We start from the raw sequence: 16472 nt of genomic DNA, 5'->3' as shown, positions 1-16472 counted from the left end.
TTGGACTGGTAGCATTACTGCTAATGCTCACAAGTATTTTTGCAGCACCCAACCAATGCCATACACATTATCGAAATGCCAGCCAATACTTTTTTTACATTTAATCCAGATTTCAATGGCTAATAGCCACAATGGCTATGTTCTACCTCCATTGAAAAAGAAAAAGAAAGAAAACCAAATAGAAGTAGGCATTGTCCTTCCCAAGGAAAGCATAAATTTCCATTTCTCCCATTGTTAAGCATGGTGACTTGGTATAAACACATACACATATAGAGATACACGGTGGGAAAGACAGTGGAGGTGAGGGAGGAATGATTAAGAGGAAGGACAAAAAACCACACGGCTGAGATGCATTCCATCAAGCTCTGCCCACTGGTTTGGAGAGCAATACTAATAAATATAGTGATGGGGGGCGGGGAGGAATGCATGGAAGCTGAAGCACCAAATCTGCACACAGAAAAATCTGATCATTACCCATCTGCAATAAAAGGTCCCTGTCTGGAAGCAGCCATGGTTGGAAAATGCATAATCAGCTGGATACAGCTTAAACGAATTATTTCATCCTTTTTTCCCTTTTCCAGGTAGGGAAGTTCTTCAGTGAGGTCGACGCTCACTTGATGTCTGCTCTCTACAACAACTCGTTCTTCACACGGAAAGAATCCTACGACTTCCAGTCTGTCTGCGCTCCAGAACCTCCGAGCAATACGGGAGGCGCTCTGCGTGGGGTGTATGTGGTGAGTGGGGGCTCCCATGCCGTGAAGACTTACCTGAAGGTTTCAGCATTGTGCATACAAGTGGGGATTTGCTTTACAGGTGGAATTATGTAAGCACAGTAACCACAGTATACTTAAGGCAAAGAGAAGAATTGTCAGCTGTATCAATGCAGTGTTTAGGAAGGATGAGGATTGTTGAATTTTTAAATTGTAATTGGTGGTGGCTTGGATATTCTCCACACCTGGTGGGTGAACTGGAGAGTGAGTAGCTTTGGCATATTAGAGCCATCACATCAAGTGGCCTTTAAAGCAACTTCCCACACAGTGGCTCAAAGGTAAGAACTGGCCTTGGTCTATCAGTGATGCAGAGCATGAATAATCCAAACAATGTCTACCTGCTATCTAGCAACACTTTGCCCTTCTTTTTCCCATACGTTTTGTACAGTTGCATCAGAGTGCAGATGGAGTTGTTTTAAATTGGTAATTCGTCACCATTTCTTCTTGTAAAGTCTTTTCATTTTCTTCTATTTATGGGCCACAAGAGAGGTCTGATAGTTTACTAACCACAATGAGTCACTGAGAGGTTTCCAAGCCCCTGATCTTTGTCTAGTACTAGTAAAATCAGTGCTAGTTATCTCAAAAATTGTATTATGAGAAAAGTGTTGCCAGGCAAGGCCACCTAATCACAATTTTTGCATGCCTGGGTGTGCTTGCTGTGCTCATGAGTAGGGCTGCTCTGGCTCTTTGTGAACCTTGTCTTCTCTGCATCATGAATCAATGGGTCCCTCTGTAGAATTATTTGTGTATTCTCTATCAGTGGCAAAGCACCATTAGATGCAGATAAATGTGGTCAAAAGGTTGGGTTTTTCAAAACATTACAGAATCCTGCCTCTGGGCTTCATGTTTGATCCTTAGCATGTGAAAAGCTGCTACAGCACTTTGAGCTTGAGCTAACAGTGGTATTTTTCTGTTAACAACCACATTTCCCTTATCCCTTTATGTCCAGCCAACAATGGCAGATTTCCTGAACCTGGCCTGGTGGACCTCAGCAGCTGCATGGTAAGCCTTTCTTTTGCCCTTTACTGGATAAGCTCTTACAGCAGGACAGGAATGCCACACATTGGGCCACTCTGCACTGCACATAACAGCGAGAGAACACACATCAAGAAGTATCTGGTAGAATAGTTCTAGGGTTGTCAACATTTCAACAAGTTCTGCAAAGATCTAAGGCAAAACCCATTTAGGTGGTCTGTAGAATGGTTGCAGAACTATTACAAATATCTGTACTTTCCCACTGTACTTCGATTTGTTTTTCCCCATGACAGAAATTGCTGCCATCTTAGCCTGAGCTGGATTATCGAACATAATTTTCATTATTTGACTTTTTACCTACCGGATAAATGAGCCATTTTCAGCAGCTAGGGCCCATTATTTTGATTATATGGTGTAGATTTTCACCGTGATGTTTTGTTTTTCTTCATGTTTACTCCAGGAGTGAAATGCTTGTGTTTTCCTCCCAAATTCGTACCACCCTACCATGCTAGGGTAACATGGTTTCATGAGCTGTGTATGCATGGGTTTCATGAGGTGCAACTCAACCAACCTACACCTGTAGCTTTATTTGACATAGAGAGTCAACTGTGTGCTTGTAAGGGTGTCATTGCTTGGAATTAACCATGGAAGGAAAGCTGTGTCTGCTTCTATACAGTACATAATGTAAATATCAATTAGTAGCTGTTAATGAAAAAGAAGCACCCTAAACAAAATTGCAACTATATTTATGTCCAGCCCTGCCTCCACCCAGTTGCACCCCTTTTGTAAACTGACAAACATGACACCAAACTTCAGAGCTCGCATTCATCACATTAGAAAGGGAAGTCTTTTAAAATTGCAATTATAAGCCTTGTTTTTTAATTAAAAGACTGAAAACCATTAAAAAAGCAACACTATGGTGAACAAAAACAAGAAAGTTTGCTAAGTGATCCACCGAGACTCCCAACAATTTTTAAGTGGCCCACAAAAAAGTCTGAGAACTAGTGATCTTGAGGCTCCTTGCTTCTTTCTACCCTTTTGGCCTAGAAAAGTGAGACTTCATATCTTTTTGGTCCCATAAGCCAAGGAACATATTTGGGTTGGTGACCTGCATTTGTTTTCTTCACCTAATAGCTCTGCTGTTTTCTTCTATAAGGTCTCTGTTTCAGCAATTCTTGTATGGACTAACCTACAATAGCTGGTTTCAAACAGGTAAGCTCCCTACTGCATGCATCTGGAAGCAAGTTTTCCTCACATTTAAAACGTTTTTGTGTGATTGGGGGGTTTGCAACAGGTGTGTTTTACATGAATGCAAAAACATGGGTCATGTGATATGGCTTAATTTCTAAATAAGAGGTAATGGAGTTGATCTTCTTTGAAAACCATACTTGGGTCCTGTTACATGGGAGCTTTTTCCCTGTCCATAGATGTGCAGAGAATAATTGATTTGTGTGTTTTTAGAAAGGAGACAATGGCATTCTGCCCACGTGTAATGGCACGCTTTTCTAAATAAGTGCTGTGCAATTCCGATTGTGATAAAAACAGCAAGGTCAAAGACTGTAGCCCTACCAAGTCAAAATGTCACCAGCCACCACTGCGCAGGTGCCATACCTATAATTTACACACAGGTTAAAAAACCCCTCCCCAGGTGCTGCTATTCCCATGGAAATTGGTGCATTTAGGATTTTTTTTTTCAGCTGACATGTCTGCAAGCCCTATAATTAACATAATATGTGGTTAAAGCCCTTAGACACAACATTAAAGGAGAACAGCTAATTTAGATGATTCAGGAAGGATAAATGTTTGCCACTTCCATTATTTCCAACTGTATGTATTGTGTGTCCGAACAGAGGATGTGGCAGCTGACAGCATGGAATCCAAGGAGACCAGCTGCATCATGAAGCAGACCCAATACTATTTTAGCACAGTTGACTACACCTACAACACCATCATTGACTGTGGAAATTGCTCCAGGTCAGTGGGAGATGTCCCTGCTATAAACATTCATACTAGCTGACCTAGAAGGTAGCAATCCCTTCTGGCTCAGGTCTCTTTTAAAGTAGGGTTAAAATTGATCACCAGAATTAGCAGTATGGAAACTAGTAAGGGCAGTGAGTGGTATTTGGCTAAGATACAAGAGATCCTGGTGGAATTATGCAGATAGATTGCTTTCCAGGAACAGGCAATATTGGTCTGAATTGCGGGGTGGGTGTATCTACACTACAGATTGATATCATTTTTATACAGTTTTAACTATCATGGCGCTAAAAAAATAAAATCCTAGGAGTTGAAGTTTGGCCTGCTCAAAGAATTCCAGTTATCTGGTTGCCCTAGGCAGACAGAATGAATACTAAGCCAATTAGAATATTAAACCAAAGAAAACATTGTGTCAAATGCATTATTTTAAAAGCAAAAGTAGATGCCACAGGAGGCTTGGGGGCAATCAGGAGCAGGACCATGACAGGCCAATGTGAGGAGTTTTTACCCTCATATACACACAAACCACCATTCTGATGAAAATCACCCCATTCCAAAACTGTTGTTTACATTGTGAGGGAAGCTCCGGCTGACAGAAATGGAGATAGGAGCTGGGGTTGGGGGTTGTTCATCAGGACTGCAGTGGGGGAGGAAAAAGTTAAATCCTTTCCCTACAGTCTTGGTCTCTCCCCTGCCCTGTGGTGACTAATTGTTTAAATAAAATAAGCAGTCACTTTATGTGTGAGAACACATTTAAAATAAGCTGTATTTTGGACCTAAATGCATATCATAGATAATGCCTAGATAAAGAAGCAAGCATAATCATGACCAAAAGTAAATTGTGTATTCCTTTATTATTAGTCATGTTTTCCTTCCAAATACACAAGAGTGGGGCCTGATCCTTCTTCCACTGCCAGTTGCATGCATTTAGAAAGGTAAAAAGTGGCAAATTGCACACACATACAGCTCTTATCTGATGCAGTTTGCATATATTTTGTATTTGGGCATGTGTAGTTTTGCCATAAGGCCAAATGTAACTTTAACCTTTATTTTATGAGCTGAACTGTTGTAATAATCTGCAGTAAATAGAAATAGTACTAAATCAGCATGATAGCAGCACTTCCTCCTTTCCCCACGCCCTTTTCTTTTTCTTCCCTAGGCTATTCCATGCACAAAGGCTTGCTCGCACCAACCTTCTGTTTGTTGTAGCAGAAAAGCCAATATGCAGCCAGTGTGAGTCCACCAAGCTTCTCCAAGCGGAGATAAAGGGTATCCTTTGCTTCTCAGCTCTGCTGCATGATGCGGTATCAGGTTCAACATAATGGGCCCAACCACATTGGAACCCTTCCCTCCCCTTCTCCCCCCTGCCTCGGCATTGCAGTGTTGTTTTTGTTGAGAGTGGAATTGCTGCTCTGTTTCTACATGCCAATGAATATTGGACTGTATTCATTGCGCAATTCCATGGCCCATGGCAACGTTTAGAGTGGGAGGCGCATGAAAAGTGGGTGGTGCTTTTCAGGTCACATGGGCTGTTCCAGAGCACACCTCCACCTCCCCATTATCAGTTGGCATGCACATATGAAAATACTTACCTGTGCTAAGTCTTAATGCAAGCGGTGGGGTGTGAAGTCCCTTTGGGTGATAGGTAGTTGATAGCTTCTTTTCACCCAAATTGAGATACCTACACACCTTTGTACATGCATGTTTTGCTTCATAACCTTCCTTCCAGGAGAGCTAGAAACTTCTTTTTAAAACGTGTGGCCCTTTTATAGGCATGGTTCCTGGTGCAATCTGTTTATCAAACTGGCTGAGCTCTGGCTGATCAGCACAGGGCAAGGTGGAGTCGAAAAACACTCTACAGTGGTACCTCAGGTTACAGACACTTCAGGTTACAGACTCCGCTAACCCAGAAATAGTACCTCGGGTTAAGAACTTTGCTTCAGGATGAGAACAGAAATCGTGCTCCGGCGGCACAGCAGCAGCGGGAGGCCCCATTAGCTAAAGTGGTACCTCAGGTTAAGAACAGTTTCAGGTTAAGAACGGACCTCCAGAATGAATTAAGTTCTTAACCCGATGTACCACTGTAATGTAAAAATTTGAAGCTTTATTAATCAGAATATAGCAGTTAGTGCTCTTAACCCCGCAATATGCTCAAATTATGAATAAAGTCACCTAACATGCGCTCATACTTACAAATGCACAACCTGGGTGGCTGGTTCAAGTGTAATGTGTTGATGAGAGACCAGTGCCCCTGGGTCTCCGCATGCCTGCCTCAAGAGTCTGTGTGAATCTCCGACTTGCTTTAGTTTTGGGGTGTTTTTATACCTCAAAGGTCACCGCACATTTTCACTACACTAGACTGTCACATGGACAGAGAGACCATAAAACCATAAACCATGTTGCCACTGGCAGAACCAATAGAAAAGTTATACTTCCTTCTTATCTGGCAAATAGGCCCTTGGCTCTCTCCAGGGTGGCTGATATTACATTGCACGGTGTTGTATATTGCCTGTTAGCGAGGCCCAGACTCGCTTTGGCTGCTGTTATGTTATGGCGATTACTCACTCCAGTTGCTTCTCACTCCCACAGCACTCTCTCTTCCTTCCCTGTAACAAGGAAATCACTCTCACACATTCACACTCTAGGTTCCATTGGATTTATGGCTTAATTATACTCAAATAGCAGAAAGACCAGAAAAAGTCACAATAGCATTAGGCCTTATAAGCCAGGTTAGTTACATAAGAAACATTAAAGTAAATATTTGGAAGCTCTCTCTTGCATAATACTAGAACCTGGGGCTAGCCAACAAAGCAGAATGTTGAAGGATTCAGGACAGACAAAATAAAGTATTTCTTCACACAGTTAAACAATTGAATTTGCTACTACAAGATGATGTAGCCATCAATTTGGATGGCTTTAAAAGGAGACTAGACAAATTCATGGAAAATATCAATGGCTATCAATTATTATGGCTGTATATGGTCTCCGGTATCAGATCTGGCCTGCCTCTGATAATCAATTGCTGGGGAATATGAGTGGGGAGAGTTCTGCTGCACTCATGCCCTACTTGTGGGGTTCCCAAAGGCATCTGATTACCGGTAGCTACTGTGAGAACAGAATGCTGGACAAAATGTGCCTTTGGCCTGATCCAGCAGGCTCTTCTAATGTACTGTCTACACATGGTTGCCTATTTTCCTTTCATGTCTACCAGTAGGTAGGGATCCTTGTGGGATTCTGTTCATGTGAATTTAATTTGAAAATGAGAGTTAACACATGGTATATTTCTGATGAAGCATTTATAGACATGTAACAAAAAGCAGTGGATACAAATAAGCCATTGCCCTCTCCCTGTGAAAAATGTCATGACAGACATTGGCCACATCCACACTGCTGGTTTCTCCCATTACTGTAATGTTTTGTTTACTTGTAAATCCACACAATGCAGTCATGAGCCCCCAGTGTTTCCATGATTGGTGCCTCTTCAGTCCACCTCCCCCCCCCCAATGTTTTGCAATGGTTTTCCTGTTTCTTGCACTATAGCTCTACAAATATTCTGTGCTTTTGCTTGTTGGGTGGAAACATGGCCAGATTATAACTGTGCAAATGGAGCAATTGCTGTGACACTCAGATATTATTTGATACTTTGAAGTTGGGTCACCAGACATCATTGGTCAATCCCCATCAGGCCCAAGGGGAAGGGGGAAGCTCAGGACCTGGCCACCCCTGTGAAAGGTCCTTGGTCTGATCCAGCAGGGCAGTTCTTGTGGTTGCTAGTCTCCATAATCAAGGGCTCCTTTCTTTGACCCCACTCCTCCCGCTCTTCCATATCACTACAAGTGTATTTATTGCCTTGTGCTATATTTTCTTTGACACTGGAAAGCTCCACCGGGAGATCCCAATCAGTGTGAACTAGTAGACAAGCCACGGTATCGAAAAGGTCCCCACATCTGTTTTGACTACAATGCAACGGTAAGTAGGAGGACACAAGGAGTGCATGGATATATCTAAAGTGGCTTTGCTCCGTTAGGAGGATAGCCTGGAATTTGAGAAACCCAAGGCTGAAGCTGTAGGCTAGAGCTTTCCTTGTCAAACCATTCTACTGATATGAAGGGCCATATCAGGGCTGTATGTAGGGGAGGGCTATAGTTCAGTGGGAGAACACTTATTTACATATAGGTTTGAGGTTTGATACCTGGCATGTCCAAGTAGACTGGAGGAAATTCCTGTTTGAAATCCTGGAGAGCTACAACCAGTCATTGTAGGCAATGCTGAGTCAGATGGACCAACGGTCTGACTTTGTATAAGGCAACTTCCTATGTCCCTAAGGGATTCAGTCAGAGTACTGCTCGCAATAGGAAGCTGGAGTACCAGGCCACTAGTCCATCTACTCATCCCCTAGCCTGCTAATTCAATTGGCATATTTACTGTGGGGTAACACTCCTCGCCAAATTTGTCCCAGTGTAGCAAGATGCACTGCAAAGGGTAGAGATCAGGAAAAAGCAGCCCAAAATATTGGGGGCAGAAGAGGCCAAGCATGGCGTGGCTTCAGTGGCCAGAAGGAGCCCCTCACCGGAGGAGCCACCAGCCGTTGAAGCTACACTACCGCTGCATTTAGCTGTACTCCCCAGCTCCTTCCGACAGCCTGATGTTGCATGTGTGATGATGGGACATTGCGCATGTGTGATGTGACACACGCAGTGTTGCCCTTCAAATCACTTTCACAAGATGCACCTCTGGGAGGATGAGTATCTCTTTAATAAGGCACTCCTTTTCTAATAGCAAAACCACTCTATTTGGGAGGTGGCACTCTTTTTGCCAACTATTCCTTAGAGCTCATCTGGAAGTCCTTCTAATCTCACTGGGCTCTATCTTCAAAAAAAGAGATAATTTTCCTTTCCCATGTTTATAGGAACTGTGAGAATATGTACAGAGTAATGCACCTAGGATGGGAGATTGAAGTGTCTACTGAATCATAAAGACTATTGTGGTTCATGTTGAACAGCTTTTGAAAATCATATTGAAACACATGCAGGGAAGTAACTTATCCGTGCCTACATATGGAATGACCAAAATTATCTATCCTTTTTTGTTGTTTCCATAGGAAGATACCTCAGACTGTGGAAGAGGGGCCTCCTTTAGACCTTCTTTGAGTATCTTGTTATCTCTGCAGCTCCTCCTCCTCTATTTGACTGCCAGTCGCCATCCGCTGCCCTTGGTGTCTTGCCTTTGAAACATCCATTTAGTCTAGCCCATTCATTTTTGCTTTGTGCACCATCTCCATTCCCTCCAGACTTGCCAGAAGAGGGCAGCTGCCTAGTCCCATCAACTCTGGTTACACCTTGGCACTCACTCATGAGGACCTTCTCTTTCGTCATTCAGAAGTCCAGAAGCTATTCTCATTGTTTTGTTTCTTGTTTCCTGCCATCCTCTCCTTGCCCTTCCAGTGTCTCTGCACAGCAGGTTGTGCAGGTTGAGCTCTGAGCAAGACTTTGGGAAGCACGAACCATTGCGACTTTCTCCACACAGTGAACATCCTTGAGCTTTGATTCATTGCTCCCCTTTCCACCCATTGAGCTGTGGCCAAATAACAAAGAACAGTGGCCTCGTAAGTTTTTTCCCCCCCATTGAATCCATGGAATTCTGGGAAGACCTTTGCCAGTTTTCATCAGGATATCTCTTGACATTTTATTGTCTTAAAAGTATTTAATCAACAATGCTGACAAATTGCTATTCTGTTTGAAACAATTTACTTTCCCATCCCAATCATGCAAACAGCAGCAACGACAAAATTATTCAATAGAACAGGAAAAAAATGGTATATTCTTGCCAAATTGGTTCTGTAGTCTAGTTTAACTTTTCAGCCAATTTAAATGGCTTATTAAACTCAAAAGTAATCCTAGGATGTCACCACGGCATCTCCATCCCACCCAGCCCGCTCTGTGTTTTCAAAGGCCATCGCTGCTGAATCTTTCATTAGTTAGATCCCATCTCAAATCAATTTTTAAATTATTATTTTTAGCTTGAGGATTTTAATCTAGATCTTTTTACATCTAATTTCCAAGCATTTTATCCTGACAAATTATAGTATTTGTTGTCAGCAACAAAGACACAGAAGAGAAAAAAGAAAAAGAAATTGACTTGAATTTTATGGTCAGTATTATTTATTTAAACTAACTCACACCATACTGAGAGGACTTGGAGAGCAAGCAGGGGAGAAGGAAGTGTGTGAAGATCCTTAGGCATACTAGTAACCCATTAATGGTTGAAGGTCACAGTGGCTCTCGCTGTCTTTAGCAAAATGAATAGCAAGACAGAGTATTTCTAGTGGGCAAGAAACAGCCAAAACCCAGCAGTCCCTGGCTTCATTTTTTTCCTTGCCAAGCCTGTTCCCTGCGTGGCCCATAAAAGTTTAAGTCCATCAAGAAAACAAGATGATCTCTTCTGCTCCCCCAAATCACTGTGAAGACTTCATTTTGGGATTTTTGCAGCATTCTACCTTTGAGGTGGACAAAGGGTGGAGTTGGCCAAGATAAAGATGACCTTCTTCCCAGTTCACACTGTCCCTTTTCTTCTAAAGGAAATTGTCCACCATGATTGGCAGCAACAATTTGTGCCAAACCAAGAAGGTGATAGCTAAAGGTTTTCTTCCTGGACTTTGTGCAGAAAACTGACTGCACCTTTAGAGTCCCCTCCATCCATCCAGTATTGGAATCACAGTGGTGGGCAATGGGCCACAACTAGAGCTCTAAAAGCAGATGTTTTGCAGACAGCTAATTGTCTCCAGTGTCCATGCAGAGAAAGGTGAAAGAACTCTGCATCGTAGTGAAGGTCATGATGACACCTGCCATTCACCTCAAACCCACAGAACACTTCAGGTGACTTTGCAGGTACATATTTCATGGCTGGGAGGATTATTACTGAAAGCAGCCACATATACTGTTGGAGGTTTGAAAACAGGAGTAAAACTTGAATTCATCACCCAGTCTCCGCAAAAGCTGCTTGCTGTTGAGGGCAGGTTATCCAGTTTTGTGCCTGTTATTTCTGCACATACAGTGATAAACATACCTTGCCACTTAATGAAAGCTTTTTCAGTCCCCAGAGAACTCAAAGATTTCTTTCTCTTCAGCCAAATATCCCCTCATGCATTGCCTCTGTACTCAGAGTAGCCAGCAAAGTGGGAAGGATCCTGTCTTGCTTCTGCTGTGTGTGATGTCAGAGCCACAATCACATATTGGGCAATATGAAGAGCAGCAGCACTATGCAACAGTGTAATGCAACTCCATCAGAAGGTAGCGGTTAAGTGCGCTGTCAATAACTCTGATGGCATTTCCTTGCAGCACAATGTGATGTGATAGGAGGATGAAATGTCGTGCATATCTTGGTGCACCTCATTTTGACTTCACATGCTCATTTCCTCAACCAAAATTCTCTTTCCAGTTAATCCAAATCCTGGCATAAAACCTACTGTGAGTAATTACAATGTTGTGAATTCCATTTGCCTTGTTAGAAGGAACTCTAGAAAGCAAATAACAATGGGATGGTTACTTGAACCTGTAAGTTTCTAGGCAAAGAAAGCTTGCTCAACAATGTGTGTGAATGGGAACTTTCTGTAACCTTGGTTTGGTGCTTCAGTACTGAGCCAAAATTTTAGAGAAAGTCTCTTGGAAAGAATGTAGCATGCTAAACTCCTATGCTGGTTACATCACATTTTATTGTGCAGATTCTGGTGGCCCCACTGTTAAGGTGTTTCATTGCAAGGCAAATGGCAGGAACCCCTTTAAAAACCTGATTCGTCTTGGGAGGTTTTGATTCACCCAAACAGTCCCAAAGAACATGCTGCAATGCACTACATGTGTATCTTCAGAGAAAGCTGAAAATGGATTTTTGCGCTCCTGGTCTGGTCTGGTTTGAATGGGGGTAAAAAGCAGGTCACTGCTGTCATATGCAAGGTAGTAGTACAATGTAAATACATGAAAGAGGTAACTTTGTTGTAGAAAAAAATCATTTGAGAGATCTGGAAGCAAACCTTTAGCACACACATTGAGGTGCATTTGCTTTCTTTCTAGTGATCCTTGTTCTTGAGATCAGAAATAGTTTCTTAACCTTTCAAAAACCAGCTCTGTCCCAAATCCAGTCTACATACCCCCTCCCCTGTCCTGCACCAAATGCCCTATGTTCCAGAACCTTTTCCTCCAGGTCTCCCACTGTTCTTCCCCAAGATGACTTATATACACAATGATACCACTGGTGCTAAGGTTAATAGTTTTGCTTCATTGGCCTTGTGTAGATTTCTAGAGAAGCAAACTGGGAAGTTACAAATAGCTCCAACTCTACCAGAAACACAGTAGAGAGAGACAGAACCATTACTCCTTGAGTAGACTTCCAGTAATAATCAAGTGTACTAGTTGTGGGTACAGTCCCAGTATCTTGCTAGTCTCTTCTGAGCAGAGACTGCCAAATTGTGCCAAATTGTGTGATTGTTTTTTGTGATGTGAGCAACTGTCTATGGTGTGCTTGGCTGAAATCCCCCAGGTTCATTCCCACTTTGGTCTGACTAAAAGCAGTCTTCCCTGACGCCACTTTGTCTGTGACTCTGTTTGGCTAGTGCTCTGGAGCCACCATATGTTCATAGGGTGTACTTCATTAGTAGGGGAGATTCAGGATGGAGAAAGCTGGAGCACAGATTGGGATATGGCAGTGCCTGTCAGCTGAATGAGAGATGGTTTCATAAAAAGGGCCTTGCCCCAACTTTGGAGCACTTTAGACCACAAACAGTATGGCTACTTCGTCTCGGTTGGCTGCTATCTCACAGTCACTCAATACTGGTTTACTATCCACTGGGATCAAATCAAGGTCTTTGTGTTGGTGTTTGAACTGTGACTGATCCCCTTAGAGAGGTGGTTTTCAAACTTGTACACGGCTAACAGAGCCTCATTACAAATTTTCCAAGCATATTCCACCGTTCATTTATATCGGCAGCAGTACTGGGAAGGTTAGGGTCATGCCCAATAATGGAAATAAAGAAATAATAATAGCAACAGCTCAGTGTTTTGCATCCATAATTTGTACAGCTATAGCTTAAAATCGCCATCATTCCTCCCCTGGTGTGAACCTGTTTCCGGCCACTTTGCTGCAAAAAAGGCATATATACCACTGATTTGACCACAAATTCAATTCTCGGGCCTGCCCCTCCCCCACCTTCAGGTGGGATATCCACTTTTAAAAATTTATATTTTAAAACATATGCATCTTTCTGCAGTTAACCCCCCCCCCCTTTTAAATTTAATGTAGAAACTGTGTTTTAAAGGTTGAAATGTTGACGTGATTTTGGAGCATCAGTGGTTCCAGCCAACCAGGCTATGCACAACTAGCTTCTGCTCCAACCATGTAGAGATACAGATAGGTAGCCGTGTTGGTCTGCCATAGTCAAAATAAAAAAAATCCTTCCTGTAGCACCTTAAAGACCAACTAAGTTAGTTCTTGGTATAAGCTTTCGTGTGCATGCACGCTTCTTCAGATACACTGAAACAGCGGTACACTGTTTCAGTGTATCTGAAGAAGTGTGCATACACACGAAAGCTTATACCAAGAACTAACTTAGTTGGTCTTTAAGGTGCTACAGGAAGGAATTTTTTCATGTAGAGATAGTTTCCCTGAGCTCTACCCAGGTAAGAAAACAATACACCTGAACAAAGTACAGTAAGCAGACAAGGGCAGATTTAGGGCAGTGTGAGCAGTGCGGCCACACTGGACACACATCTCAGAAAGGCGCCTTCTCAAAGCCCAGTAAGCACTTGCCCAGCTTCAGGAAGGGCTCTGACAGGGTTCCAAGAGTCCTCCTGCCTCCTTCCCAAAGCCAGGCAAGTGCTTACCATGCTTTAGGAAGGAGGTAGGAAGATTCCAGGACCCTGTCATAGCCTCGCGCCTCCAGCCTTGCATAGGGACAGGGTGGCTTATTACCAATGTCCCCTCCTGAAGCAGGCTTGCACAGGTGGTTCAGCACTCAAATCCTATACATCTGTATGCACCCTAAGGTTTTTTTAAAAAGCTGCTCTACTTCTCACATGTGGTTACCACTGGTAACAAAGTTGAGAGACAGAAAGATGTGTAGGTGCTGCTGGGAGGTGGGCAGGAACAGCTGTGCTGGGTCAGAGCAAAGGACTGTATAGTTGAGCGTCCTGTTTCTCAGTGGCAAAGCACATCAATTCAGTAGCACTCTTCCACTAATGTCCCCCGGTGACTGGTATGCCGAGTCATCTTGCATCTAATACTGGAGGTAATACGGAAGAGTTTCTCGAGATCCATTCTAGCCATGACGTGCTAGCAGTTGTTCAACATTGTCCCAATGTTGTAGTCTCCCAGTGACATAGTCTCCCAGTGACATGCAGTGGTTCTGATGACCGCTACCTAAACTTGTGGAACTCTTGTTTTCCTACTAGCTTAGATTTCAGTGAATCCTTGCTGGTGATGCTGGCATTTGTTCAACTGAAACTGTGGTACGTTAAGCCTCCAGTCTACCTTATGGAGATTAGCTTTGCCTATTTCTGCATTTCCATGCAGCACATCTATCCTTGTTACAGCTTATAGACCTTCCCAGCACCTGGCTTTGGTCTCCCTGTCAGAGAGGAGTGAAGAATGATGAACAGAGAATGTTGGAGATGGAAAGGAAGATGTCCAGTAGCCCAACACCAGAGAGAGCACAGATTGCAACACAGCACATTTTCCACTTGGAGTACTTACCCACATCACACCTGGATACCAGGGCATTCAGCCTCTTGATTGACTGGTCAGGAGGTCAGTACCAGATGTGATGGAGATGCTGCACTGCTCTCACACCATTCATTTCTATTTGTGGAAGCCATGTTAGATGTCACTGGGTCAGAGCTAAGGCAAAAGGGAACTGAGGTGGAAGACCCTCTTTCCTATCATACAGTCCAACAGCACCCCTCCCTCACATTTTTCACAATGGTTATATGAATGAAACAAAGGCCTTGTTTCTCTAAGTTTCAAAGCCAAAGCAGGCAAGTATTTGGATGGTGAACTTTTCCTAAGATGAGAAAACGTTGCCCTATTTTCAATGCAAGTGGATGATTCCTTTTTATTTTTAAGGTTGTTGTTTGTGCATGAGTTGATGGCATCCCAATATGTGCAAGTCTGAAGATGGGTAGAAGTTGTGCTGGTTTATTCCCCTGCCGCAGTAGTGATATTTGCCATTTTAAGAATGAGATCTCCTGGTGTTATGTATAAATGAGTGTACAAGACTGATCTACGCAACAACTAGCTCTTTCCAAATAGCTTAGAAATATAAACCAGGGCTGGGAAACCCATTCCCAGCACAACTCAGATTATCTGTAGGGTGTCCTAGAGTCCCCCTAGGCCAGAACTATGCCCCCACCAGTCAGAATCACCCATGGGTTGCCTGTAAGTCTGTCTCCATTTCAGCTTTGTCTGCTGACAGATGGAGATGGTACAAGGACAAATAGATTGAGGGAAGCCAAGAGCATGATGGGGTTGCTTGCCTTTTATCTCTAACGTAGAAAAATGGATAACCTCGCAAATCATAGTAACCTATCTTATAATAGGAAAGGAATGGAAATAGCTTCCCAAGCTCTTAGAATGAAGAAATAGTTTCTGGGAGCATAAAATTGGAGAGCCTAAAGGAATTTTACCATGAAGTACTATATCTGAAATCGGCACGGAAAGACACAGAGAAACAGCAAGGAGATTGTGTGTGCTATTGTGAACTTGGGTTGACCATCAAGGCGATTTTCTGAATCCTGGAGAGGACCTTGAAGGAGAATGAAGCTGTACAAGATGAGAGTCTGTAGGGAGCAATAGACTTGCCCAGTACAGGAAAGTCTGTAGAATGGAGAAGCCTGTAAAATCTTTTGAGATTGCTGGTCATTCCCAATAAGGCATCCTCCTAGCAGATCCCAAAGGGCTGAGTGAAGGCTAGTTCAGGCTTCCCTATGTCCCGGTCCCATGTGACTAGCAGTACTGGTGAGACATAGCAATGATTCAACCCACCTCACATGCTTTGTCCATTTTAAAATCCATTTGAGCAAAACAATTTGTGGTAGGGTAAGTGGGTGGGAAAGGGAGGGGGGTCCATGAAAACCCTGAACATGGTCTTGGAAGTTTGACTCCAGAGCCAAGCGGGCAGGGAGGAGATTCACTAATAATGACAAGGTTGATTAAAGGTCATTTTGCTTGTAGCTTTTTCAGTGTGTGTTTGGTTATGTCTATGGGAACTGTGCTTTGACCAGATGGCTGGCTCTGTGTTACCAGGAGTGTGTGTAAATCTGTAGTCTAGTCGGGTGCTGCTCATTTGAGAAAAATGGAAAAAAACAAATATACATAATTATAAATATATATATATTATATTATATTATATTTTAAGTTAAAAAACAAAAGGGAAAAAAGCAAAACATGAAGTAGCTGTCCTTATAGCTGCTGGGATCCAATTCCTAACATTCTTCATCTGAAAGTTTTGTTCCCCCTACTAATTCAAAAAGGGTTGTTTTTTTTAATTATTATTTGAATCTCTTTTTTGTTGTACAGAAGAGTTGGAAAATTTTAAAAAAGACTAAAATCTTTGTAAAATATTGTGTGCGTGATTCCTTGTAAAATATTTTAAAATTGTTTATTACAGAGGATCAGTTATTAAATAATGTTCATATTTTCACTTCAAATGTGGTGGCTCTTTTACTGGTTTACATTTACAACACATTAAGAATGGTTAGATAAGTA

General features: G+C 42.6%; 2 protein-coding genes and 1 long non-coding RNA gene across 22 annotated transcripts in view; 2 read left to right on the top strand and 1 right to left on the bottom strand.

Annotated features, from left to right (window-relative positions):
• CACNA2D2 (calcium voltage-gated channel auxiliary subunit alpha2delta 2) overlaps nt 1–9436 on the top strand; it is a 543624-nt gene extending 534188 nt beyond the window's left edge. For all 4 annotated transcript variants that reach the window (XM_083488666.1, XM_083488665.1, XM_083488664.1 and 1 more), the window contains 7 exons: nt 582–734; nt 1720–1772; nt 2902–2957; nt 3596–3719; nt 4882–4991; nt 7603–7691; nt 8824–9436. In XM_083488666.1, the coding sequence (XP_083344792.1) occupies nt 582–734; nt 1720–1772; nt 2902–2957; nt 3596–3719; nt 4882–4991; nt 7603–7691; nt 8824–8952 (714 nt within the window). In that variant the 3' untranslated portion in view covers nt 8953–9436. The remainder of the gene's footprint in view (nt 1–581; nt 735–1719; nt 1773–2901; nt 2958–3595; nt 3720–4881; nt 4992–7602; nt 7692–8823) is intronic.
• The window catches only part of LOC310700009 (uncharacterized protein), a gene marked incomplete at its 5' end in the record, with an annotated part of 89713 nt that overhangs the window by 65433 nt on the left and 7808 nt on the right, over nt 1–16472 (bottom strand). The gene's annotated exons all lie outside the window — the stretch shown is intronic.
• Nucleotides 13364–16414, top strand: LOC310700033. Its single transcript, XR_014522378.1, has 2 exons — nt 13364–13546; nt 13620–16414. It is a non-coding gene; the product is annotated as an uncharacterized lncRNA (long non-coding RNA).

Source organism: Podarcis liolepis, assembly GCF_965112155.1.
Source record: "Podarcis liolepis genome assembly, chromosome: 2".
NCBI classification, from domain to species: domain Eukaryota; kingdom Metazoa; phylum Chordata; class Lepidosauria; order Squamata; family Lacertidae; genus Podarcis; species Podarcis liolepis.
The sequence above is the reverse complement of the archived record's forward strand: the minus strand, read 5'-3'. Positions and strand labels throughout refer to the sequence as shown.